This window comes from Oculina patagonica, chromosome 1 (genome assembly GCF_052425735.1).
Source record: "Oculina patagonica isolate OP01 chromosome 1, crgOcupat, whole genome shotgun sequence".
Taxonomy (NCBI): Eukaryota; Metazoa; Cnidaria; class Anthozoa; order Scleractinia; family Oculinidae; genus Oculina; species Oculina patagonica.
This window is the reverse complement of record NC_135758.1, coordinates 25154256-25179113: the sequence shown is the minus strand read 5'-3', so window position 1 is coordinate 25179113 and position 24858 is coordinate 25154256. Positions and strand designations below refer to the sequence as shown.

Below are 24858 nucleotides of genomic sequence, written 5' to 3'. Positions count from 1 at the left end.
AGGCTTAGCAATACGAGCAAAATGTCTCTCAACTTGTCTCGCAACATTGCATTGTAAGTTGCAAATGTTGCTCAAACTTTAACTCATGCAGATCATGTCTGACTTCGCGCAACATGTTGCCACAGCTTGCAACACGGGAGATAAGGCGCGCAACAACACTTTACAACTTGAACTGCTGCAATGTTGCGACAAAAGTCGAGGAAAATGTTACCCGCAGTCATTTCTTTTCTAACGAAATTTTAAAACTGGTGACGCAACGTTTTGTCCGTTCAGCGTATCCGGCGACATTCTATTACTCAACACAACAGAATCCTTAGTCAGTACTCGCCCAGGGTCTGTTTAACATTCACATCTGTTCATATACATGGCAGCGTTTTACTTAGATTGACGAAACATGAACCAAACAAAGCACTATCGACTTCAGGTGCCATTATGTTCTTCCCGGTTGGCCAGTCTTACACTATCTGTCCTTTGATTGGCGTGCTACCGATCACAACTAAAGATGATGGTTGTTCGTCACAAACCACTTGGGTAGCTGTAAAAGAAGCAAAGTAGACTAATAAACTTTATTTGTCGAGGTTTGCGTATCGAGTGCTTGCCGTAAACTGGATGAAAGGTAATGTAATGATAAAAGTTTTACTAAGAATAGATCGGTTCGAAGTAGAGTAAAAGGCAGAAGTTTTTTTGCGGTTTATTTTCACGTTATTTTTTCAAGCTTTCTTGCAGGGTCCCCTACACCTCTCTGCGAAATGGAATCACGTAAAAATATTTGGCTTTTCACCTGACGCGTCACGAATAATTCTAAAAATGTTTTCACGTTCACGCAAAAATCATGGCGATCCCTGTTTAGACTGACACTTGGAAGGTGTCAGACCGGATATTGTGCCCGTCAAGATCACACACGCGACAAAATAGCTGACAAAAGTCCCAATCCCAAAGACAGAGATAAAACAAAGATGGACGTTTACTAGAACTACCTAAAAAAATCGTTCTTGGATGTTATATTGTACGGACATCATGTGCATGTTATTTTCTCTGTCCGATACCTTCATAAACTGTTTGGCTACACGTAATACCAAAAGGGTAGAAATAGTTTCGGATACTTACGAAGTCTAGCTACAAGGCCAGGTGTACCGCATAACAACTGAGACAGCACTTGCTTTTTGCGATAGTAAATAACGGTTATGCCAATTAAAAGGCACCCAGCCAATGCAACACCAAATACAATCAGCCAACCCCCGCTGTTGATTTTCACACCCTCGGTAGCCACTATGCCTTGCGAGCCCGCAGGTTTTGTGGTCATTGCCGAGGTAGCTTGCGCAGTCGTGCCATTTGCCACAGGCGCGCACTTGATAGTGTTGACATCGTAACGACAAATTTGGTTGGCTGGAAGGTTCTTTTGGTCACTGCACTGTTTTTCTATATCTTCGTCCCAATGTTCACTGTCAGTACAGCACCAAGAACACGGGTGACAGTCGCCGGTTACAGCTCGATAGTACCTGCCGTGTAAATAAAATATTGAACTAGTTAATCTCTTTTAAAATAGCCTGTTCAGTTATGAGTTTCACATTGGAGCCCAGCATCTTCATGTTCCTCGGTCAGGAGCGACCATCATTCTCGTCCCCATAGCCCTTTCCGTTTCCCTAGCGGGCAGGGCCTTGGCACGAGAAACGAAGGGCTTTGGCTTTGGCTTTCAGTCCTAGATTCTAGGACTTTCGGTCTTCATGTATGCAGTCATGATGTTAATTTCTTTACATTTGAGAAAGTCATGGCGTTTTTGACTTCCGTTCAAGATTTCTTTGTTTCAAACAGCCAATCAAAAAAATTCGAGTTAATTCAAAAATATTATGTCTCTAGAGCCCTTCGTTTCTCGTGCCAAGTCCCTGCCGGCTAATAGAGACGAAAAGGGCTATGAGGGCGAGAATGGAGCGGTCTTCTGTTAACCGAAGACCAAAGAACGGGATTGAAGGGTGACCCTATTCGGCGGAATGACGGAATGACGGAACGGCACGCGGAATGGCGGAATGGCGGAATATCCTAAAACACGGAATGACGGAATATCCTAAAACACGGAATGACGGAATATCCTAAAACGCGGAATGACGGAATATCCTAAAACGCGGAATTATGAAACATTAAAAAAGAAACAACAACAGCAACAAAAACAAACAAAAGGAAAATTTTAACTACTAACTTTCCCAGACAGCGATTATAAAGGCTAAGAATGTCGCTAATAATGATTCAGGTTCTTTAACTTGTGGATATATTCGTTGCGGTGACAGAGAAACCAAGTTGTTTACGAGAGGGGCAAGCAGTTGAAAACCAGTTTTAAAACACTTAATATATTCCTTAAAATGACGGGTTCTTTATATATCTTCTTAATCGTTCGAGGACGTCGATCTCGAGCCGGGATTTCGTGGTAGGATATCGAGTGATCAAGTGAGGATTTCGTTAATTTACAGAAGACGTTCTCGCCCCGTTCGAGACAATGAAACGTACAAAGCCGAGGTACCTAAACGAAGTCGTTATAAAGAAAATGGAAGGGCCTGAAATTTATTGAGTTCGTACTGAGAAATAATAATAAAAGGAAACCAAAAACAAGGGGTTTCCGGTTGGTCACCCATCCAAGCGGTACTAGCCCCGACCAATAGGGCTTAACTTTGGCTCAGAAAGAGCACGTAAATCAGCTTGTAACAGTATAAGTCCAGTCATAGCATCGTTCAAAAGATCCATTACACCTAACCACAAGGAAAGCACCAGCTCTCGTCCGATCGCTGAAGTACAGCCCTGTTGGTCGGGGTTAGTACTTGGATGGGTGACCAACCGGAAACCCCTTGTTTTTGGTTTCCTTTTATTATTATTTCTCAGTACGAACTCAATAAATTTCAGGCCCTTCCATTTTCTTTATAACGACTTCGTTTAGGTACCTCGGCTTTGTACGTTTCATTGTCTCGGACGGGGGGAGAACGTCTTCTGTAAATTAACGAAATCCTCACTTGATCACTCGATATCCTACCACGAAATCCCGGCTCGAGATCGACGTCCTCGAACGATTAAGAAGATATATAAAGAACCCGTCATTTTAAGGAATATATTAAGTGTTAACTGGTTTTCAACTGTTAGCCCCTCTCGTAAACAACTTGGTTTCTCTGTCACCGCAACGAATATATCCACAAGTTAAAGAACCTGAATCATTATTAGCGACATTCTTAGCCTTTATAATCGCTGTCTGGGAAAGTTAGTAGTTAAAATTTTCCTTTTGTTTGTTTGTTTTTGTTGCTGTTGTTGTTTCTTTTTTAATGTTTCATAATTCCGCGTTTTAGGATATTCCGTCATTCCGCGTTTTAGGATATTCCGTCATTCCGTGTTTTAGGATATTCCGTCATTCCGTGTTTTAGGATATTCCGCCATTCCGCCATTCCGCGTGCCGTTCCGTCATTCCGCCGAATAGGGTCACCCGGATTGAATGGAAGTGATGACCGCAGAGATACAGGCGGTACTCTCAACCGCTGATCACTATTATCGAAGGTGTTAAGAACGAGATTGGATTGGTTGAAATAGGACGAAGTCAAGTCTCAATACAGTAGAACCCCGGTAACTCGAACTCGGATAACTCCGCCGAACAACCCGCTAACTCGAACTTACTTCCATTTCCCTTGGACTCTCTTTTCAGTCGTTTTTACTCGGTTAACTCGAAAACCCCGCTAACTCGAACTGTTTTTCGTTTCCCTTCAGAGTTCGAGTTACCGGGGTTCAACTGTATTTTAGTAACTTTCCAGGCAGAATTTACATTAAACTTGTTCTCTCTATGTATTCTTTTAATTGGCTTTCTAACTTTTTGCCTCTCCCCACCCCTTCAAACCATACTTGATCGTTTTCAGATATCTATAGAATGATAACTTAAGATATGTATACATTCCTGCTACAGCGCACCAAGCAAATTCTCATCCAGTCTACCATCAGACATGACAAAGATAACTCGTGTTTTGGTTATCTCGTCACGTGCTAGCATAGGTATCCGATTAGGAGAAGTGTTTGTCCGTTCGACAGTAGATATACATACCCAGCATTGCACTTTCCGCAAACCGCGTTCTTCGTGGCAGTACAAGGACTGATCTCCTCTTCATTAAGGTCACAGATGGTGCATGGCTTACATGAAGACAAGTCGTGCTTATCAGAGTACGATTCCCCTGGTGTGCACTGTACGCACTCCACAGCAACATCACCTGTGACACGTGATCCGCACTGCGGGACCATGCCTTGACCCTCGGGACATTCGGGACAGTCCAGACATTCAACTTCCTTAGGTCTCAGGATAGTAAGCTGGTTCCACCTGCACTTCCGGCCAGATGCTACTTGCGCTGAAAACTGAAAATGGTTGGTTTGAATCAGAAACCATATATGGTCATATATGGCATTAACTGAAAATTTGGTCGCGCGAACCTTACGAGGAAACTCTGGATAAAGGCGGTCAAAATGGCCGCGAGACAGAAGTAACATAGAACTGACCATCAGTTTTTTTAGTGGTAAATTTGCGAACCATTTTCTGAAAACTTTAAAAGTTGACTTTGAAATACTTGACTTTAAAAGTTGCGTATGTCGAAACGAAACCAGATATCTAAGCGTGCTTCGGCTAACCTGTGATGTTTTGAAAAGAAAAACAACTTTTGGATTTTTTTGTCTGATTTTTGGAATTTTTTCAACAAAATGTAATCAAGGGTATAAGTGATTTTAAAAGAATAGGAGAAGGTATAGATTTAATAAATATTTTTTTATATAAATCTTTATTAAATCTATACTTAAAACGTTAGACTTTTTTATTTTCTCCCATTACAGATTCTGAAATTCTGGCTATTTTCCGAATCCCAACCAGACAACACCCATGTATTTTTCTTTTCGTGTTTATCGTCCTTAGGAGAACCCAACGACAGATTTTCTACATGTTTATTTTCCGCATTTTTTCGCGGTATTGCGGTACTTGCCGAATTGTTTTGCGGTGTTGTGGTGTTCGGCACACCACAGTGACCGCCCCATTTTTTCACTGATGCAACTGTGCACACTGCAATACAGTGTTCCTAGTAAACAAATTCTTTAACTGTACTTGCGTGAAAATGATATCCGGGAGAGAGCGCAAGTGCACGCAAGTCCTGGACAAATTAAGTCCAAAGTCGAAACAGGTTGAAAACGTACTTTAACTTTCAACGTCCTTTTGAACAGCGCATTAGAGACCGAAAAACCAGACATAGAAACCCATAAGAGGACTCGTACGCGTTACACAGGATAATACGGATTTCTCCGATTCGTGGATTAAGCTAGACCGATCTGTTACGGAATGAATTGTAAATGAGATGCGAAAATACAGCATTACAGAGTATAATGCACCACCCCCGCTGAAGTTAAGTTCAATAAAATACCCCGGGGGGCACTCAAAAAAGTTTTATACGGGGAGGCTCCGCCCCAAGCTTCTACCCCTTACCCTTTTATATGCCATTTTCACAGAAATTGTACCCCTTTCGTATGCTGAAAAAAGGTACCCCTTTCATATACCTAAAAGACATGGCATAGACTTAGGGACGGACCATTATTTTCTTGGAGGGGGGGGGGGGATGAAAAATTTTCCTCTGCAAACTTTTTTTTTTAGTTTATGCACCTCTGCAAACATTTTTTTTTTCGAAATTCTAACTATTTTTTGTTATACGTATCGTGTTTGCAAACAATTTTTTTGTCTTTTTAGGCCCTGCAAACAATTGTATTCAATATTTTTCATCCCCTCCCCTCCCCAAAAAAATAGTGGTCAGTCCCTTAGAACAGGACGTTTTCTTGTCATTTTCATGTTGCGCTTTATAAATTAAAATAATACAGTCATAAAATGCGTCTGTTCGAAATATTTTTATTCAAGGCCCTTTCAGAAACCTAAATGACAGATTTCCATACCTTTCATATACCTAAACTTGCGAAATCCCTACCCTTTATATACCTGAAGCCTAAAAAAGGTCATGGAGTACCCCTCCCCCCCCCCCCTCCGGTAAAATACTTGGAGAAAACAAACGAGATTTTGAAAAGGCGCTCACAAAGCCAAAAACGTCAGTCATTTCATGCCGCAATTCTATTTCTATTAAAGAAGGGTGATATAAATGTTTTTGCTTCTTTCGAGTTTCGTGAAAGAATTAGAAATATTTCGAAACCCACACACATTGTCTGTCATAATTTTAAAAGCTGTCACTTTTAAGGAAAGAGCGAGAAAGTGTTCGGTATTGGGAACGCGCTCAAGCAAAAATCCGGATAAGCCAAGAGGAATTAAGGGACTTTCCCCGGATTTTGTTGACTAAACTGAAAGTACTGTCGGCCATTTAGGTATTTTAAAAGAGCTTAATTACATTTTCAGTCTGTGCTGGGTTGATACGCGGTGGGATTTTTCCCTTCTGTAATAAAACAATTCAAATGTCAACAAGCCTTTGTTCTTGGGGATATCGAAAGTGAAAGAGAAAGCAAACCATTTTCGGAATTAGCAGATTATAATACTTGCGGCATTACTCTCCTTCCTTATATACTAGAACAGATAAATCGATTTACCTACCCGTGGCTAATGTTGCGATTTTTTAAATAATACTGAAAACCGAAAATATCAAACCACGTGCGAACGGTTTCCACGGGTTATGTTAAGTGACCACTGAAATTGTTTGATTCAGTGTCGTATTAAAAAAATAACTTACAAGCAGATTTAACACGATTAATTCAAGATTTTATTACATCATGCTTTGAATTTTGTAAAAGTAAGGTACCTTTTCAAACTGTGAACGTGATATACACAGGAAATATCAAAAGAGAAGTAATTGTTATTATTTATTAAGCTAACGTACCGTGCAAAGAGAAGAGACGTAAATCAGGACAAAGAGATCCGTGTTGAACATAGACGACATAGCTTTGCACTGTATAACAATGAGCCTGAAAAGTGTAAAAGATCGTCGATCATTTCTCTTTGAGTAATTTATTTTCCTTAAGTAATTTTCTTACTTTATTTAATAAACGCTTTTATCATATGAATGCCTCGACCGTCATTTAATATTTGATTTTAAAAATGTGAATGATGTATTAAATACCGTAATCCACGGTGTCTATTAAATAAAGTGAACAAAATAAATTTTGGTGTTAAAATCACCTTCACTGTAAAAATCGTTTCAACGGCGATATAGCTGAAATAATTTACTTCCGCTTAATTAAGAGAAAGAAAAGTTTCATTCTGTCCGTAAACTTCAAGCTAAATTTGCTTCGCATGCACAATTTCAAAGTATTGGGCAGTTTACTTATGTTATCAAAGTCCACATTTTCTTGTTCAGCTACTTGTGCAGACTTTCAAAGTTCAAAATATCCTTTTGTCCGTTTAGATACATCTTGCATGAGAATAACTCGTAGAATAATTGTGGGATAATCCCAACCTAACAAAAATTATTTTACGTTTATGCTTAGTCATCTTAATTGAAGTGACCACGTTTAATATATACGGAAGGAACCCGGAATGCTAAATGCGGCATGACATGTTACCGCACGTCTGTCGTCCTTAATGCTCAAACGGCGAGGAAAAAATAAAATACACATCAATTACCTGCAGAAGAGGAAGATTTCTCAGCGACCTTGATTTTCCCGATTGAGAAAACTCTTCCCTCGATGCCCAAACAAGTTAAGAAGTGATACACACTGGGGAATGCTATTTTATCTGATGAGTCAAACATCTGGGGAAACCCCCCGCCCGTCACCCATGAACGATCAGGTGTCATACTTTGATTTTCGAAACTGGCTCATGATTTAAACGGGCTTCATGGATCATCTACTTTTGCTATACAAAAACCTTCCAAAGTTCTTTATATACTGTTTTGCACCCGTTCGCGTTTTTAAACACTGACAGGCCGCTTCTAACGCTTCGCCTCAGTAACAGCGAACGGCATTTTATGGATTGTCTACACAACCGCCCACGCTGCTTTATAAATTATAGCACTTAAATACAGCGCTACTCTCGATTTTTCTGGAAACATTGAGTGGAATTTGTTCAAAAAACTGGAAGCCGGGGACGTCGACGGTCGAGGGCGAATCTGGCCGCACCAAGAATGACGAAAATGCCAATTCTTTGAGCATGCGCATAGTACTCAATTTGGACACAGTTGAAAGTTTCAAATCTTTTAAAATTTTTATAACATTGCGTGTTTGTCCGAATATTGAGTAGACCTAGACTGCGAGCAGGCTCACGTTTGAGCAAGCCTGCTTGCTCGCAGGCTAAATTTAGATCCCAAGTGAAACCAAACATTACAGAGGAGTTCGCCTGTGGTGTAGTGGTTTATATCATGTCTGCCTTATAGGCAGGAGTCTGCATGTGTTTTATACATCGTCCATGAACCATGGATATTTTCACATGTGTTGTATGTAAAATCGTTTCTTTACACGTTTCAGTCAAATTATATTTGAGCCAATCTCGTCCCAAGAGCCCTAGCCTGCAATGTAGGCGTATTTTAGTGAGGGAACGCATTTTGATCGGGCGAGCGCCATCTTGGATTCGAACTCGGGAAATGCTTGGGGAGAGAGCAAAAAAGAGTGAGTCCTCATTCTTTCGTCTCCACCCTCTACGTTTGCGACTCCAAGGGCAAACACGCAAACAAAATTATCCAACGCTCGCTCGTCAAAAACGCCAGCATTGCAGGCAGGCTACAAGAGCCCGCGTTACGTCCGTGAGGACTTTGGGATGTCGTTATTCTTGGTGCTGACCAAAAAGACCGCGGCGTCTGGAGACGAGGTCGACTTTATGAATCTGCTTATATATTAAACGCCCACTCATACCCACTCGCCAGAGGAAGGCAATGCAAGCTGTCTCAGTTTGCCGATGTCGGTTACGTTAGTCAAGGAGTCGGTCAAGGACGCAATCATAGAGACGTCGACAAAGCTTGATCGGTTAGTTGATACTTTTTTGTTGTTTTCGTTGTCCTTTCCCTTCCTTATCTCTATAAATTATTTTGTTTAAAATCCTTTTTCATGAATCTTATTATTATTGCACACTAAGCACATTCCTGTCATTTCTCGCGCACGTGTTATTTGACAAACATTTGACGCTAAACCCTGTGAATCGTGGACAGAACAGCACACCTTGCTATTTTAGAACGCTCCTACTCTAACTATACTTGGATCCAAAAGTTTTCTTTTTTTTTAAAATAACATTGTGTGTTTGAAGCATTTGTTTTCTTAACCGGAAATGCGTGTGTGACAAATGCCCGTATTCTTCCTGACCTGACCTGTGCGTTTTGAAATAAAAACAAAATCAGACATGTAACTTTATGGATTCCAATTACAGTTGTTCACGTTTTGCTTTTTAGTTATTTGTATATTTTTTAGTTCAGTCTAACTTGCCTTTTTTTTATCTTAGCGATCATAATTGCTGTAGTTTTTTAAAAATTGAAATGAGAACGATCACGTGTATGATGTCATCCGCCCCCACATGCACATTACGTCATCATCAGTACATCTAAACATCATAGCGCGTCATTGATTTCTGCAATCTTTAATCAAATGTCGCCGCTGGCGTGTCTAATGTATACTTCTGCATTTCAAAGTGTAGACAACTATGATTTTACGCTTATACAATATAATATCTAGATAAGTGTGTCCATGAGCGATTAATCAAGAAAACACGAGTTTGTCGACGAAATTTGGCTACTAAGAAGCTGACTTCATCCCACGCGCCGCATAAAACTGATTTCATAACTTCTACACTGATTTTACCAACGGCCGCAGTGGTTTGATCACAAAATGTAAGCGGAACTTCGCTGGCTGCTTTGCAGGTTACTGTCACCGTGAAAAGCAAGAACCAAAAGCGCTTCTCTATAAACGTTTGCCGGAATGATATCAAGTGTGGTAAGTTGCACTAATTTAAGAGCTTCTAGATCAATAAAGGTATCCCTATACAGTTGCATAGGCTTGTGTGGAGCTCTTGTGCGGCGTTATACGCCTTATTTGTCCTTCTAGAAGCATAACTCGTATTAATTCTGTTTTCTATAGAGTTAAGTAAACTGTCCGTTATATAGAGGTGTCCGTAACAGTAATTATCGGTGCCATATTCTACGTTATCTCATTTACTTAATTTAAAAATTTGGGTTGCTTTTTTGCGAATAATGGCTACACTTAGAGAATCAATAAAATTGTGAACAGACCAATTAAAAATTACATAGAATGACAATGGAAATAAAGTTATTTGCTTTGCCAAACCGTGCGTGGGAGAAGTATGGATTGCATGACAAGCGAAAAGAATGTTTCCGCTTCATGCTATCCTACGCGACACAAATTTGCATATCTGCTGTTTCAGCGGATCTTTTTAAAGCTTTGACTTTATACGGCCGGATGATGTTTATAATGCCACGACCTTGATGATTCTGATGAGGTGTAAGTAATCATGCGCTAGAATTTATTGATTGTGACCTAGGAATGATAGCCTTTTTTGTTAGTTAAATAGTTTTCGTTCTGTCTAATAAACAATGACTAGCTTGTTGGAATTCTGCAAGCGTACAAACTCGTGACAAAGTGCTTTGTGTACTCAACTTCGTTTTTTTTAGGTTATCGTTTGTCTAGGCACTGTGGTTTTGTTCAACCTGTTTACAGCCACAGAAGGAAGACGCTGTTCCATGTTCACCGAGTTTACAATATATGATCCTGTCAACCCAAATGCCAAGGAAACTTGCCGAAAGTGTCCAAAGTGTCCTATTGGGTATGGACTACCCGTCCAGTGTGGTTTGAGAGTGGCAAATGGAACATCCACCGACTGTATACCCTGTCCGGCCAACACATACTCCAACGCTGACGAGCCATCCGCTTGCAAACCTTGTAATGAATGTGATGGGAAGAAGGTGCTGAAACAGTGCACCCCAACACAAAATCGCGACTGTGGCACAACTTGCATGGATCCACATTATTACTTAGACAGTGAGAACGATGAATGCAAAGAGTGCTATTTTTGTTGCCAAGATGCTCCGAATGGTGAGCGACTGCAGCAGTGCAAGGACATAGGAATGCCAATTAACAGGCAATGTAAAAAGACTCCTAAAAACGAAGAATGCAAGCTGGCTTTAATAAAGAAAACAACTCCTACGCCTACAGCGTCGACCGTACGCGTGCGTGGAAGAGTAAGCACGACCATGTCTAATGTGGAGAATATTTCCAACGATTTAGAAAGTCCAAGCAAACCACCACCCGCACCAATTCATGAAAACAGCGAAAACAACAGCAAAGATTCACCTGCATCAGCAAATAAAGATTACAAGGGATACTACATCGCAGGTGGAGTACTTGGCAGCATCTTTATCATTTGTATCACGGTCAAGTTTCGTAAGAACAGGCGCCATTCAGAGGGTGGAAATAGAGCTGATGTGGAAAGTCAAGGTACGTTTAATTTAGGGCAATTCTTCTTCAATTTATTTCTTTAATATGTCACGCTATTGGTTGGGTGTGCGTTCGTGGGTAATTCTGTCTTTAAATTAAGACATTAACGCACAAATGATATGATAAATTTGGACTGCAATAGTAAAAGAAAAAGTCAGTGTTTGTGTTGTTTTAGTAATGCAGCAAGAAAACTTCTAAAGGTGCGTAATTTCCACCTCGCTTGCCAACTCTTAAAGTTAATATGCACGGTTTGTATTGTTTGATTGTGCATGTTTAACACACCCTAGTAGTTTTCAAGTTTTCAAGAGTTTTTTAAGTGAAAATTCTTTTGTGATGGAAAAAGGAAATATCGAAGCTAAATGTAAATGCTGAGTCTTCTGATAAGGAAGCAAACGTAACCTGTGCAAGAAACAACTTTACTTTTAATGTGATGCAATCATTATTTTAAGGACTATGTCACGGATATTTTTATCAGCCAAAATTTATATTTGTGTTGTAGGAAACTTTAAAAAAAGATCAATTTTTATTAACAATTGCTATTTTAGAGCACTAAAACTGTAAAGCCAGCGTTTGGCTGCGGATGGCCCAGATGGAAATGGATTGAAATTTGAAAACGTTAGCCAACGTTTTCAAGTTGTTTCCGCTCGCCTTAAAAAAAATCGATATTTATAGCCGAATTTTTATTTCTACCCCCAAATAAAGGTTAAATCTTCAGTTTAATGTTCAAAGATAAGGTTGCCTACCACTTATTTCAGAACAGTTTAGACCAAAAATCTGCGAAATCCCCGCGACATAGTCCCTTTAATTCTTCGTACAACCCTGAGATTAGTGATTAAATAATTAATAAGGGGCACCCATCGAGAATATAGTTCAAAACCACTTAAAGATAGCACCGTTGAACGTATTTTAGTATTTAAACGGTAGATATAGGCATATTTTATCCCCTAAATTTTTTTTATCTGTTCGGATTTCCTAGCAGTGAAAGTCTAGTGATCCGAAAGTTATAGGGATCAAAACTTACCTTTTCGAAAATTCCAGCCAGAGAAAGGCTCCCGAAAATTCTAGGTGACCTTTTTAGAGTAAAAAATCTGTTGAAAATGAACAATTATACCATTTTTTAGATATTCGAAAATCCTAGGAAAGGCAGGCAAGCAAAAAAATTTACAATGAATGTTCCGAAAATTCTAGATCTCAAATCGTCTTCCGAACAGATATTTTAACGAAATATTCTGTTGGGTGCCCCTGATTAATCCCAACCACCAACACCTCTCCCCCGTGTTTTCAGACATCAATCCGTTTCCAGCTGTTGTTTTGCGTTGTTTAGTCTCAGCACGTTTCCTATCCAAAACACTTCCTCGTCATCTCTGTTTGAATGTTCTGAAAATCAAAGTTAGTTGTTTAAATACACCATAAGACAAAACTAATGAAAATTTAAACACCGTTTAGAATTAGGCGAAGAAGAAAGTCATAACAAGTTGAAGGAATCGATTTCCATCCCCTGCTGTCTGATAATTGGATGCAGGCTCTTTATACCCTAAATAACGAAAGTCAAAGACAATTAAATTGGAAAAATAGCTAGCTACTAAAACGCAGACTCGGGTTCAAACAATTTTATTGGCTAAGATCAGTTTTGAATGAATCGTACACCGTAAGGTTGACAGTGATCCGGGGATATAAAAGGCGAGCACGCTCTTCGCTCCTCTTCAAACTTACAGTGCACAGGAGCACCGTGATCATGAAGGCGAGGCTCCCAAGGCGAGGTGGCGCATAGCACTCTGGGCCACTGACCTTTGCGTTCGCTCTGGGCCGAGTGAGTCGGGTGCAGAATTTTTGTTTGATGTCGGGTTGACATGCGAAATCGCTTGTTAACCCTTCATAGGAAAGCAGAAAAACTGAAATGAAATAACGTAAAGCCATATTCAATGGTCTGAATAGTCAACTAATTAAACTGCAGAATAAGACACTAACAGTCGTTGCCTTCAATATTGTTATGACAAACTATGACTGATTTTATCCAAACTTTCTCGCAGACCATATTTTGCCTTTGATGCCCTAACAGTGATCTAAATTTAACTTCTCCTTATTATGTCAGGATGTTGTCAAGCAGAAAGGTTATGAGAACAACAATTATCATTTCTCATTAAGTAGATATCGCTGATTCTCAAAACTGGCGACCAGAGAGGGACGTTTGAAATTCAGGCTACTTGCGCATGTGGTTTTATGAAATTATAATATTTTGCTGCCTTCGTGAACCGGATGGTCTTTCTAATGTATTTGAGGGAAATTATATTTATGCAAGAAAAAACACAAGGCGATGGTAAAGCTGCATGACTATAGTCGATTAAAAACTCGTCAAAATCTAGTCATTTATATATATAAAAAACAACAACCGAACAAATTCGTGCTCAGCACATATTTGTTTTTCAAGCTTTAGACAGCATGATGTTCCGGTCTAAACCAAACGAACGTCGAACATCGAACATCAGGAAACATCGAAACGTCGATCGTTTCACAACGTTAAGACCCGTCGTTTTGTCAAAGGCCGTTCACCGCAAAGTTCACAAAGTAAATTGCAAAGTACTACAGCAAAAACCCATCGTTATGTCAAAGGCCGTTCACCACAAAGTTCACAAAGTTAACTGCAAAGTACCGCAGCAAAAACCCGTCGTTATGTCAGAGGCCGTTCACCGCAAAGTTAACAAAGTTAATTGCAAAGTTTCGTAGCAAAAACCCGTCGTCATGTCAGAGGCCGTTCACCGAAAAAAGTTTCACAAAGTTTATTGCAAAGTTTCGCAGCAAAGACTCGTCGTTCACCGAAAAAGTTTCACAAAGTTTATTGCAAAGTTTCGCAGCAAAGACAAAGACCCGCGCAATGTTATCAATTTCGCAGCAAAAACCTGCCATAATTGATTCTTCGAACTTATTTAGACTAGTAGCTGTTTCAGTCTCTCAGTCAGTGGGTTCGGTCAAAACGATAATTGCCTAGCTTTGCGTGAATAGTTATTTTATGTTATGCATCGAACTGTTGAGGTGCGTCACATGCCAGTTTTGATGAACAAAATATTATGTACTGCTGCGAGATAATGACTTTTATGTTATATCAAACTGTATGGGGCGTGTCTGTCACCTGCCGGTTTTCCATTTTGCAATAAAAACAACTGACCACCCAGTAGAGCAAAAGAAATTAGCGCTCGTCTAGCACAAGCTGAAATCATAACGTTGCGCTCGACAAATCACACTCGCCAAAATAAAACTGTACGACTTAAAATCAATAACTTGTAACTTTGTAATGCAACTTCCACCAACATGGTTTAGTGTTGCTTCAATGAAATCGTGAAAAAATTAATGAGGAAGGACGAAAATGTCGAATTTTTTATATCCATAAGACAAAACGCTTTCGTATCCTTGGGCGTCGCCTTCCGGGTTCGTAATCGTCTTTATTGTAACATAGCGAGGGATATAATTCTGGTAACGGTACTCATCAGTTTAAGCAATCACTTACAAAAACATAAACGTGCAAATAACATAAACTTACAAATTCTCAAAAACGTTCTCTCGCGTTGGCATGAGTCTATGTAGACTCGCGCCCCTTTTTCTTTTTTATTATGCATTTTTTAAATTGTAAAGTTAAAATCACGACTTGAATATGTGTTACTTTCTCTTTTTAGATGACGAGCATGAAATGTCAGTTCTGGTGCATGGTCCAGAGGGCTCAACCAACTCCTCCAGTGGTGAGCATGACGTCACAAGTTATTTTTGTAGCTCTAGTAGTTGCACACTTTGAACGTGCTTTGTCATAAAATCGGTCTAGGAATTGCCCGTGCTACAATTGGTCTGTTCGAGTTTTTTCCTTAATAAAGCACAGAAATGACACCACGTCACGCACTTGCTGTGAAAAGGTTTTAAAACTGTTCGAAATTTGTCGACGAAATTTTTCTCGTGAAAATAGGTAGTCAATATGAATGTGTTTTTCTACATGGTTCGTTTATTCTTAATTTAGTTTACAAGTATCCCATTTACAAACAAATGGTGTTGAATCTAAATGTGTGAGATTTACTATAGTTATATTTATTAAATTTCAGATCGCTGTGATATTGAAACGACGCCTACTTTGGAAAATTACATTTCTGAAGGTATGTGGACTGAGGACTTTTCCTTACCACGGTCCCACATTATATGCATGCCCCTGACATGTTACATTAACAAAATGATCCAATCAATGAAAAGCTGAAGGAAGTGGGGGTGATACTCACATGTTTTATGGACGGGGCGGCCCTGCTCCAAAGTCCAAAGCCTTGCCCTTCCATAACCATTTTTGGAAGAAAAGGCAACCCTTTCATATACTTTTTGCATACCTACAGAAGAGATAATGCATCTCTTTTCTTTCTTTTTCATTTGAAACATACATACATAATCCTCTTCGCGCCTAGGAGGCACATAAGGCTGAGACCAGAGATTTCCATTGCTCCCTTTCCATGGCTGCCTTCTCAAGTTCTTTCCACGTCTTCCCTGCTGTTTTCATTTCACTTGAAAAATACCCTTTAAATACTTAAATGAATCGACCGTTGGATCTGTTTGAGGTATTTTAAAAAGCCCTTTTAAATACCTATATGAAAGTTTTCCCTACCCTATTGTATACTGATCATATACTCCAACACGTGAAATACCCGCCCTTTGATCTACCTTCAGTCTGATAAAGGTTCCCCTTTCGGGCGGAGCCCCCCTCCCCCGTATTGTCCACCAGATAGGAATGTAATGTAATTATATGACATATCTTTGTTTATTTTATAGGCGTGAAGCTTGACAAGTTTCCATATTATGGCAAGGACTTCATCTTGAAACTGGACATCACATCAACAGGTGTCAAGAACTGGCGTCATGTTGCTTGCAAGTTTAATGTTTCAAATTTGGACTTCCAGATGATGGAGCAGGAAGGGAGCTGTAGTCCCCCGAGAAGCCCGACAAGAGCTTTGATTGAGAAGTTATGCACACTGAATGTTTCCCTGAAAAGGTTTGTGGACGTCCTACAAGAACTGCAGCGCCATGATGTCGCCAATGACATTTTAATCTGGTACAGAGAAGAGTTTTTAAGGCTGCAGCCATAAAAAGGGAACCGTGTAATGGCAATTACAATTCGTGATTAGAGCCATTTTCACTTGAGTGTCGAAAGTAAGTTGCGTATACTTTGGTTTTGCATTGCTACGCTCAGTGATTGGCTAAAAAAACTCGCGCCACTTTCTTTAGCAATCACAAGTAAAACCAAAACCAATCGCAAGTAAAACCAAAACCAATCGTGACTTGCCCGCGCAAGTTTTTACCGTGTTTCGTGTAATTGCTTTGAGTTTGATTGGACAGTGGATTGCTCTGCGTCCTTTATGATTGGCCAGAGTAATTACTTTGGTTTTGATTTATGGGTTGAAAGTTCCCAAAACTGCACGGGCTTTTAGGTTATTTTGAGCAAGATTGACCATTATAATCGCGAATTTTTAGTACAGACAAATTTACATTTTTCTTGTAACTGTAGGATTTACTGTATATTCTAACAATAACTCTTAGTTAGTGTTTTATATTCAAAGAGATGGTAAATTGTATTTGCCCTGTAAGCACTTAAATATGTATTGATGGTTAAGAACGTAGATTTATTCAGCTGGGAGTGGTTGCAAAATTTGACACCATGCATTGATCTTAGGTTCTGAATAATGGCAATGTAAGTTGTATTTCAATTTGGTCGTCTAGAAGAGACAGTTTTGCGCATTTTGTAGGAGAATTGGATGCAATAAAGCTTGCGCCGAAAGAAATCAAGAAAAGAGTGTTTTTCGTCGTGTTTTTTGAATGAATGAGCCGTTGAGGAAATTGATGTTTTTTTCCAGTTACTAAATTTACATAACATCATCGTAAAATCGAACATAGGAGATTGTTTGCGATCTGTTGTGTTCCTCTTACTAAATTCAAGGAATCCTTTGTTATAACAGGGTACTAAATGTTTTCCAGATTTTTTGGTTATCTGCAGCTTTTTTATCAGTAGCTTTTTATAATATAAGTGTTTTAAAAACTTTTGAATGCTCTTTGTTGCAAGAACAAAACTGCATTTATATATGAAGTTGACGTTAGCTATTAGGCAAGGCTGTTTTAGTATAGGTAGAATGATGCAAATCCCATGTCACTTGGCGGTGACGCAAGATGGGTAACGAAACAAAACATATCTCACAATGAGAAAGTGTAAGTACTAGGTACTTTTAGCGAGCAAAATACAGTGGAACCCTGATATGACGAACCTATATAACGAAGCACCCTGTACGACGAATGGTTTTCAGCTCAGCCAAAGTTTCTAACGCTATGCAAAATGTATTACAACAAAACTCTGATATAATCCCTCCCTCCCTCCCTCGTTATAACGAACTTCGTTATAGAAGGGTATCACTGTAAAATCGTTCGTGATTTAAATGAGCTTAAGAACCAATAAGGAATGATATTTGTGACTCAGTTTTTTTTTTTTTTCTTCTTTTTTGGGTTTGCCAATCCTATCTTCTTCCAGTAACTGGCAAGAATAGGTCTTCCTTTTGCCCACCACTGAGCTTCTCTGGTATGGTACCAATTCTAATTTCAGCCGCATACTTTATACTGTCATTTTTTAAGCTCTTCATAGAATTTAACCTAGTCTTAGACTGGAATCGAACAGACAAAAGATTCATTGGTTCTTTAATAGGTATAGCTGAGTCGCATTTACAATATCGCGTATTGCATGGTTCTGAAGCTTTAATTCGCACTTAGAGTAGTAAAGAAAAACTAAGTTAGTATTTGATGTAAAGAATCTTTGATAACTAATTTCCTAGAAAAGTGTCGGTTGATTTTTTAGAAAACGGCAACTAATAAAAAAAGTTATTTTTAAGCTCTGCAGTGAATACGAGTTCCTCCTTTCCTTTCCTTCTTTCTTCTTCCTTTCCTCGCAGAGAGAGAAATCTCAATTCTAATTAGCTCAGACAGAGGGCATTTTTGCTAATTTTGTTCGTTAAAGGCAAGATCAAATTTAAAAGATCCTCGAAGACTACTACGGACATACGAAAATTCCAAATTTGACCCGAAGACCTTTGAAGTCTTCGAATTCCCTAGCTCGAGGTGGTCGTTGTACATTTTTGGATTGGGCAGGAAATTTCTGGCCTTGTATTTTTATGGCCATCGAGCCACTTTCGTGTCTTCTAATATACACAAACGATATTTTGTTCGCCATATTGGCGTTCCTTTTGGCCAAATATCCGAAACGAAAACTGGGACCGACCATTTTTACCTCAAAATTTTTAATGTAAAGTTCCCATAAGACAAACTTAAACAACCAATATGGGAAAATCAATTGTAAGTTCTATTTTGATGGAATAACCTTAAAAGAGGTAAAAGCATAAAACTTTCTTGAAACATCTTAAACGTCTAAGACTGAGATACATACGCAACATTATACCAGCACGCGGACAGTACGGCTAGTGGAAAGGGAACACCACTGATCATATCAGCCGAGGCTACCTAGTTGCAAGGAAATATTGAGGGTGGGTGATCAAACTGAAAAAGGGAGACTCGTGTTTTTGCAAGTGAAGGTGTATGTTTGGAACGGTAAAATAGGACATCAAAGATCACTTTCCACTTTGCTTAATGTCGACTTTCGATTTTGTTTTTTGTTTTTAACTGTACCAAATCGACTTTTGCTTTTAACTTTATTTTAACAGGTACGAAATTGACATTTGAATTTGACATGTAACTTTTGGATTGCTTAATTTACTAATTTATTTTGACTTTCACTTTTGATGGCTACTCTCAGCCATGGAACTCCAGTTAAATTTTGAGATTCTTTTCACGTCACGAAAATGTTAAATTAAAGTAAAAACAAAATCAAACTGAAAACCAAATTTGGATAGAGATAAAATTAAACTAAAGACCAAACCCCAGTTGATCAAAGGGTGGATAATGCTGACTGGATGAATCACTATCCGGTGGATAGAGAAGTAGGTTTTGTTAAAAGCTATCCACTGGATAGCAATGTTGCTAGCAATGTTGCTATCCACTGGATAGCAATGTTGTTCACTCTTTGAACAACTGGGCCCAGAGGCCAAACTTTAGCGACGTCGCTAATGTAATGTCAGAAGTAATGAATTTGTTGTAAAGTGCATTTACCCCCGGCAGGAGCCCATGAACTGGAGCCTCCATACGTACTGTATCCTTGAGTCAACCCTTTCCCGTATTGATTTATTTTTAGAATTGATCTCCCGCAGGTCTCCCGCGAAAAATTTCCATGTTTCCGTGAACGTCCGCATGAGATCTAAAAAAAATGGCGGACGAAGGGGGAAATCAAGCCTTTGTTCCTTCGTCCGTTTTCCATAGCTATTTTATGTCTGTTCCTTTTCTTACAACCGAGGGAAACTGGGCCTCAGTAGCCTGGAAATTAATAATTGACTTGACTGCAATCACTGCAATGAAAGTGAAGGAATCTCGTCTTGAACCTCGTGCCCTGTCGTGGACGTTCAGTTGTTTTGGTTTTCGTTCTTCAAATTGTGCTCTTTCGCGATGTAAGCCTTTAAAAAGGTTCGCAATGAAGCGTTCTTTAGACGATTCGGGTCTTTCCGAGATCCAGAGTTTTAGCAAATCAAAGAAATCTTTAGATTTTGGTCAGAGTGGAGAACAGTGCGATTATGGCTAAATCGGAGAATAGTATACTCCGATTTAGGGGTAATATTCTCCGATTTACCACATAAAATTTTGAACAATTTTCCTATTCTACGACTGTAGTTTCATATTCTACGATTTTCCATTATGATCTTTCAAAAATCATTCTCCGATTCTTCCTATTTTACGATTCTCCATTAAGTTCAGTCTAAAATCAATCTACGATTCTACGATTCTTCCGATTCTACGATTGTCCCTTAAGTTCAGTGTAAAATCATTGTCCGATTATAAGATTCTTCCGATTCTACGATTTTGCCTTAAGTTCAGTGTAAAATCATTGTCCGATTCTACGATTCTTCCGATTCTACGATTTTGCCTTAAGTTCAGTGTAAAATCATTGTCCGATTATAAGATTCTTCCGATTCTACGATTTTCCCTTAAGTTCAGTCTAAAATCATTATCCGATTCTACGATTTTACTGGAACAGTGTCCTCCATGCAGAAACGTTTTATTTCTCTGCACACGCTTAAAGAACGAGGTATACACATGGTCTTGTTCAGGTTTTTGCGGTTATCTAGTCTAGGGCAATCAAGTATGTTGTTGTCGTTGTTCTTGCGAGTAAATAAAACAAATAATGCCTATCGTCACGTAGTTTATTTGAAAGTATACATGCATATAAAACATGGTTTCGCAGTATGCACGTCATGCATTTTCCACTGTCCATTAACACTTACTTCTTTGTCTTACAATAAAAACTAAACGCTTTATATAACTCGTTAAAATCTAAAAAAATAAAGTTCTATGATATGAAGTTCTATGAAGGGAAGACTAGTGTCACTCGTTCCCAGTTTTGGAGAAGTCTTTAGAGCCTCGTGAAATGTCATTTATATCGATATTGTCACTCATTGGGAGGAGACATTAAAGGAAGCATTAAAATCTTCCTTGGAAATAGCGAGCGAAAGCAAAAATGTATGCGCATCATCGCTAAGGTCATCGAAGTTGGTTTTAACAAACAGTTTGGATTTCTTACTGTTGTGTGGATGACAAATTTCTCGAAGAGTGCCAAGCCCAAGATCTTCCATCTTCTTTAAGATTTGAACTGCTGAGTGAACCGGGTATTTTCCATTCACGGGCAAACACCAGCTTTTTCGTGAGATGAAGGATGGAGATTCAGACGTTTCCAAGTGCGTCACTATTTTAAGAATTTTCTCGTTTTCCACATTTTTTTCATTTACCACGATTCCGTTGATGGGATTTAAACCAGTTGATTCTTCAGACGTCGCTGGTACAGCTGGTGGGCAGAGGATGTATTTGACATTAATAAGATGATTCATGAGAAGAGTAGCGCGATTCATGCTGTCTTCTCCGACTTCTAAAGGTAGCCGATTAGTTTCGTTGAGTCGGGTTGATGCGGACTTGATGCAGTGATCGGCAACATGAAGAATCGTAGCTAAACGCGCGCTTTGTCCCTTTGCAAAGTATGTTAGTGAAAGCAAGGTTGAAGACAAGACAACAATTCGTATCGGAGGATCACTAAAATCGAAAAGTGGAGAAGTAGAAGAGTTCAATCCAACACCAGAAGAATGTAAAACGGTATCTCAGTGGCTAACAAAGAATCATCCACAACTACTAGAAAGCTTCGATGAGAGTAAGCCCTTCTTTAAATCGTCGGAGAAAGATGCCTTTAAACCGATTGTTTTATTGCCTGGCAAATTAAAGTGCTGTGGCTCAAGCATTACTATACGCAACAGACCATCTTTTCCAGTAGTGTACACCAGTCATGGAACGAACGTAGCCGCATCATTTAATGGTAACTGCAAGACGTGCAGGGAGGTTTACTACTACAGCTATTTTGAAGATTGTCCCGTGTCAGAAGGCGACAGTAACAAGGACTCGAAAGATCAGCGGAGGGTGTATTATGACTTTTCACCCGACTTGAAATATTTCCAAGTGTCAAATAAAACCATGTTTGAGACGCATTTGGTGAAAAACATTGTTTACAACGTTGAAATTTGCGCAAGCTCATTCGAATCTCGTTCTGATGTATACAACTTTATGCATCGTGAATTGGACAAGGGAGTCTTGAGCAAACTGGAAAACTTTTCAAGAGTGAAAGGCAACAATGAAGACAATGTGTGGAAATTGAATGAAGATCGAGTGGAAGAGTGCTATTTTCTTTGGAAGACAATAAATCTTTTCAGAAACAATGGATCTCTTTACTTGTTAAACGTGAAACAAGCTGATGTGGAGGGCAAACGGCGAAGTTTAGAAGAAGTTTGTCTGGAGTCATGGAAGTTGATATGTAATTCACCGAACAAGTGGATTCATCACAAGTGTGAAGTTCCTGGCTGTACTGAAGGTTACGTCAGTGTTGACGGCCTGGAGAAAGTACGTAGACCAATGTGTGCCGCGCCTAAAGAAAAACTTTATGTAAACAAGGGAGAAGGCAATTTTATCAAATGTTGCACCAATACACCCACTCTTGGAGGGAAATCGCAAAAAGCGTCTAAATTCTGCTGGGAGCATTTGCACCTTCAAGAAAATGATCGCGAGGAGGTGGATAAAACCGAAACTGAAGGAGACGAAACCGAAAACAGGGACGAAGTAATTGGAAAAGTAGTTGAAAAGAAAGCGCACATTTATCCCATTTCAGCGGGATATATTGACCAGAAAGCTGTTGGAGACATCCCTGAACACGACGGATTAGATTGCGAGCAAGGCGGTTGTAAATCGAAAGAGAAGGTAAACCGATACATGGACCGCACTGCAGGACTGCTTACAGCGGTACGACCTTGCGGGATTATTGTAAAGGCACAGGAGATGTATACTTGTGAATCATGCACCCAAGTATATGCGTTTTTGTTGTTAACGTTCGGTAGGACAACAGACGATTTAATGAGACTGAAGTATGTGGGGTATGATAGAGCGTGTGATCTTCATCCCTTCTTGAGCAACCTCAGTAAGAAGGGAAATGTCGGTGCAAAAATTCTTTTAGATCATGTGAAGTTTTTAGTGGATATATTTCATGTGATGAAGCACAAAGAGCAGTGCTGTATGCCTCCGGACAATCCAAAGTGCCGCTATCATCCTCAAGTTTTTAGTGGATATATTTCATGTGATGAAGCACAAAGAGCAGTGCTGTATGCCTCCGGACAATCCAAAGTGCCGCTATCATCCTCATCTGGCCGAAACATTCAAAGAAATCAGAGGAACAAACACTGAATCCGCAGAACAGAGCAATCGCTTTCTTAACAGATTTAAACACATGTGCAAACGAATGGCTGAATTTAAGTTTAAAGCATTCATGTGGTTTGTGATCGAAACACATAATGAACTTATAGAGGATCGCTTAAAAGGCAAAGGAAAAATGAAATAATCTTTAAAGTGCAAGTACAAGAGGCACTTTATTCAAAGTGTTTTTTAGGCTATCATATTCAAGTTCACTTTTACCGCGTAGATTCAAAGCCAAAGGAAAAATGAAGTAATGTTCAAAGCGCGAGCACAAGAGGCACTGTATTCAAAGTGTATTGTAGCTATACGTTATCATGTTTAAAATAAAAGTTTAAAAGGTTCTAGTAGTTCACTTCATACCGCGTAAATTCGTAGAATAATTATAAGAATTATCAAATCGGAAAAATAGGTAGAATCGCGTAGAACTCGGGGAATCGAAAAAATCGGAGAATAACAATCGTATAATCGGAAAAATCGCACAATCGTGTAGAACTAGGAGAATCGGAAAAATCTGAGAATAACCATCGGAAGAATCGTATAATCGGAAAAATCGCACAATCGTGTAGAACTAGGAGAATCGGAAAAATCGGAGAATAACAATCGGAAGAATCGTATAATCGGAAAAATCGGAGAATTGTGTAGAACTAAGAAGAATCGGAAGAATCGGAGAATAACAATCGGAAGAATCGTATAATCGAAAAAATCGGAGAATTGTGTAGAACTACCGTAAGAAGAATCGGAAGAATCGGAGAATAACAATCGGAAGAATCGTATAATCGGAAAAATCGGAGAATCGTGTAGAACACAGAGAATCGGAAAAATCGCAAAATAACAATCGGAAGAATTGTATAATCGGAAGAATCGGAGAATTGTGTAGAACACGTAGAATAAGAATAATCGGAGAATCGGAAGAATTGTACGTCACAATTCATATTTTACTATTCTCCGATTTAGCCATAATCGCACTCTTCTGTCAGAGTGGAAACAACGGCGGCGCTAGCTCGAGCGGCGATGGCAGCGAAAAACCCGCTGATGTTGTGCCAGAAGCGAGAAATGGAGCTGTCCCTCCAATCCATACTAAGCTCTCTTATATTTTAGCGATTTTTAAAAGAGTTCCATGCCTTTGCGTTTAAACCAATAACTCTCAAATTTGTTTGAGTTACTAATTTTTGGATGCTCTTTCAGATGACGTGCCCAGTTTTTCAGTGCAATCGATATTGAATATTCGTACCCAGACCCCTGCTCGTTTTGAACATGGCTAATGAAACGACCACGGGTTAAAATCATACACTTGGTTACTGTTTGGTTTTCCCGTGATGGGGTCAGATACGATTGCGGTAACACCAGGTGTTAGAGATTGACCTTATCACGGTTTTCGACGCCATTTTGACGAGTCGGCAAAGCCGGTAGAAATTACAGTGTTTGTATGGGAATCCGACGGCAAATATCTTCTATAAAAATCGAATTCTGGACAACTTATAAATTGTGAAGTTAAAATGTTTGGCAAAAGTTTCTATTCGCCGAGTTTGAAGGATGTAGCTGGGCTAGAAGGCGTTCAGTTACAAT

General features: G+C 39.3%; 4 protein-coding genes and 1 pseudogene across 5 annotated transcripts in view; 4 read left to right on the top strand and 1 right to left on the bottom strand.

Annotated features, from left to right (window-relative positions):
* LOC144642876 (glycosaminoglycan xylosylkinase-like) overlaps nt 1-24858 on the top strand; it is a 77585-nt gene that overhangs the window by 9874 nt on the left and 42853 nt on the right. The window lies entirely within an intron of this gene.
* The window catches only part of LOC144642781 (TNF receptor-associated factor 2-like), an 88026-nt gene that overhangs the window by 43892 nt on the left and 19276 nt on the right, over nt 1-24858 (top strand). The window lies entirely within an intron of this gene.
* On the bottom strand, nt 356-7872 carry LOC144643502 (tumor necrosis factor receptor superfamily member 1A-like). Its single transcript, XM_078502776.1, has 5 exons — nt 7604-7872; nt 6861-6945; nt 4064-4368; nt 1108-1499; nt 356-535 (listed from the first exon to the last, which is right to left on the bottom strand). The coding sequence occupies exons 2-5, from the start codon at nt 6918-6920 to the stop codon at nt 456-458; spliced, it is 837 nt and encodes a 278-aa protein (XP_078358902.1). The 5' UTR covers nt 6921-6945; nt 7604-7872; the 3' UTR covers nt 356-455.
* Nucleotides 8844-19279, top strand: LOC144642981 (uncharacterized). 2 transcript variants are annotated; one of them, XM_078502109.1, is made up of 6 exons: nt 8844-8937; nt 9822-9894; nt 10590-11412; nt 15081-15143; nt 15495-15545; nt 16204-19279. In XM_078502109.1, exons 2-6 carry the CDS (start codon nt 9880-9882, stop codon nt 16515-16517), a joined length of 1266 nt encoding a protein of 421 aa, XP_078358235.1. In that variant the 5' UTR covers nt 8844-8937; nt 9822-9879; the 3' UTR covers nt 16518-19279. The 2 variants fall into 2 exon arrangements, with proteins under 2 accessions (XP_078358235.1, XP_078358238.1); XM_078502112.1 differs by having other exon boundaries at nt 8900-8937; nt 9637-9894.
* Nucleotides 13118-13265, top strand: LOC144637175 (U1 spliceosomal RNA; annotated as a pseudogene).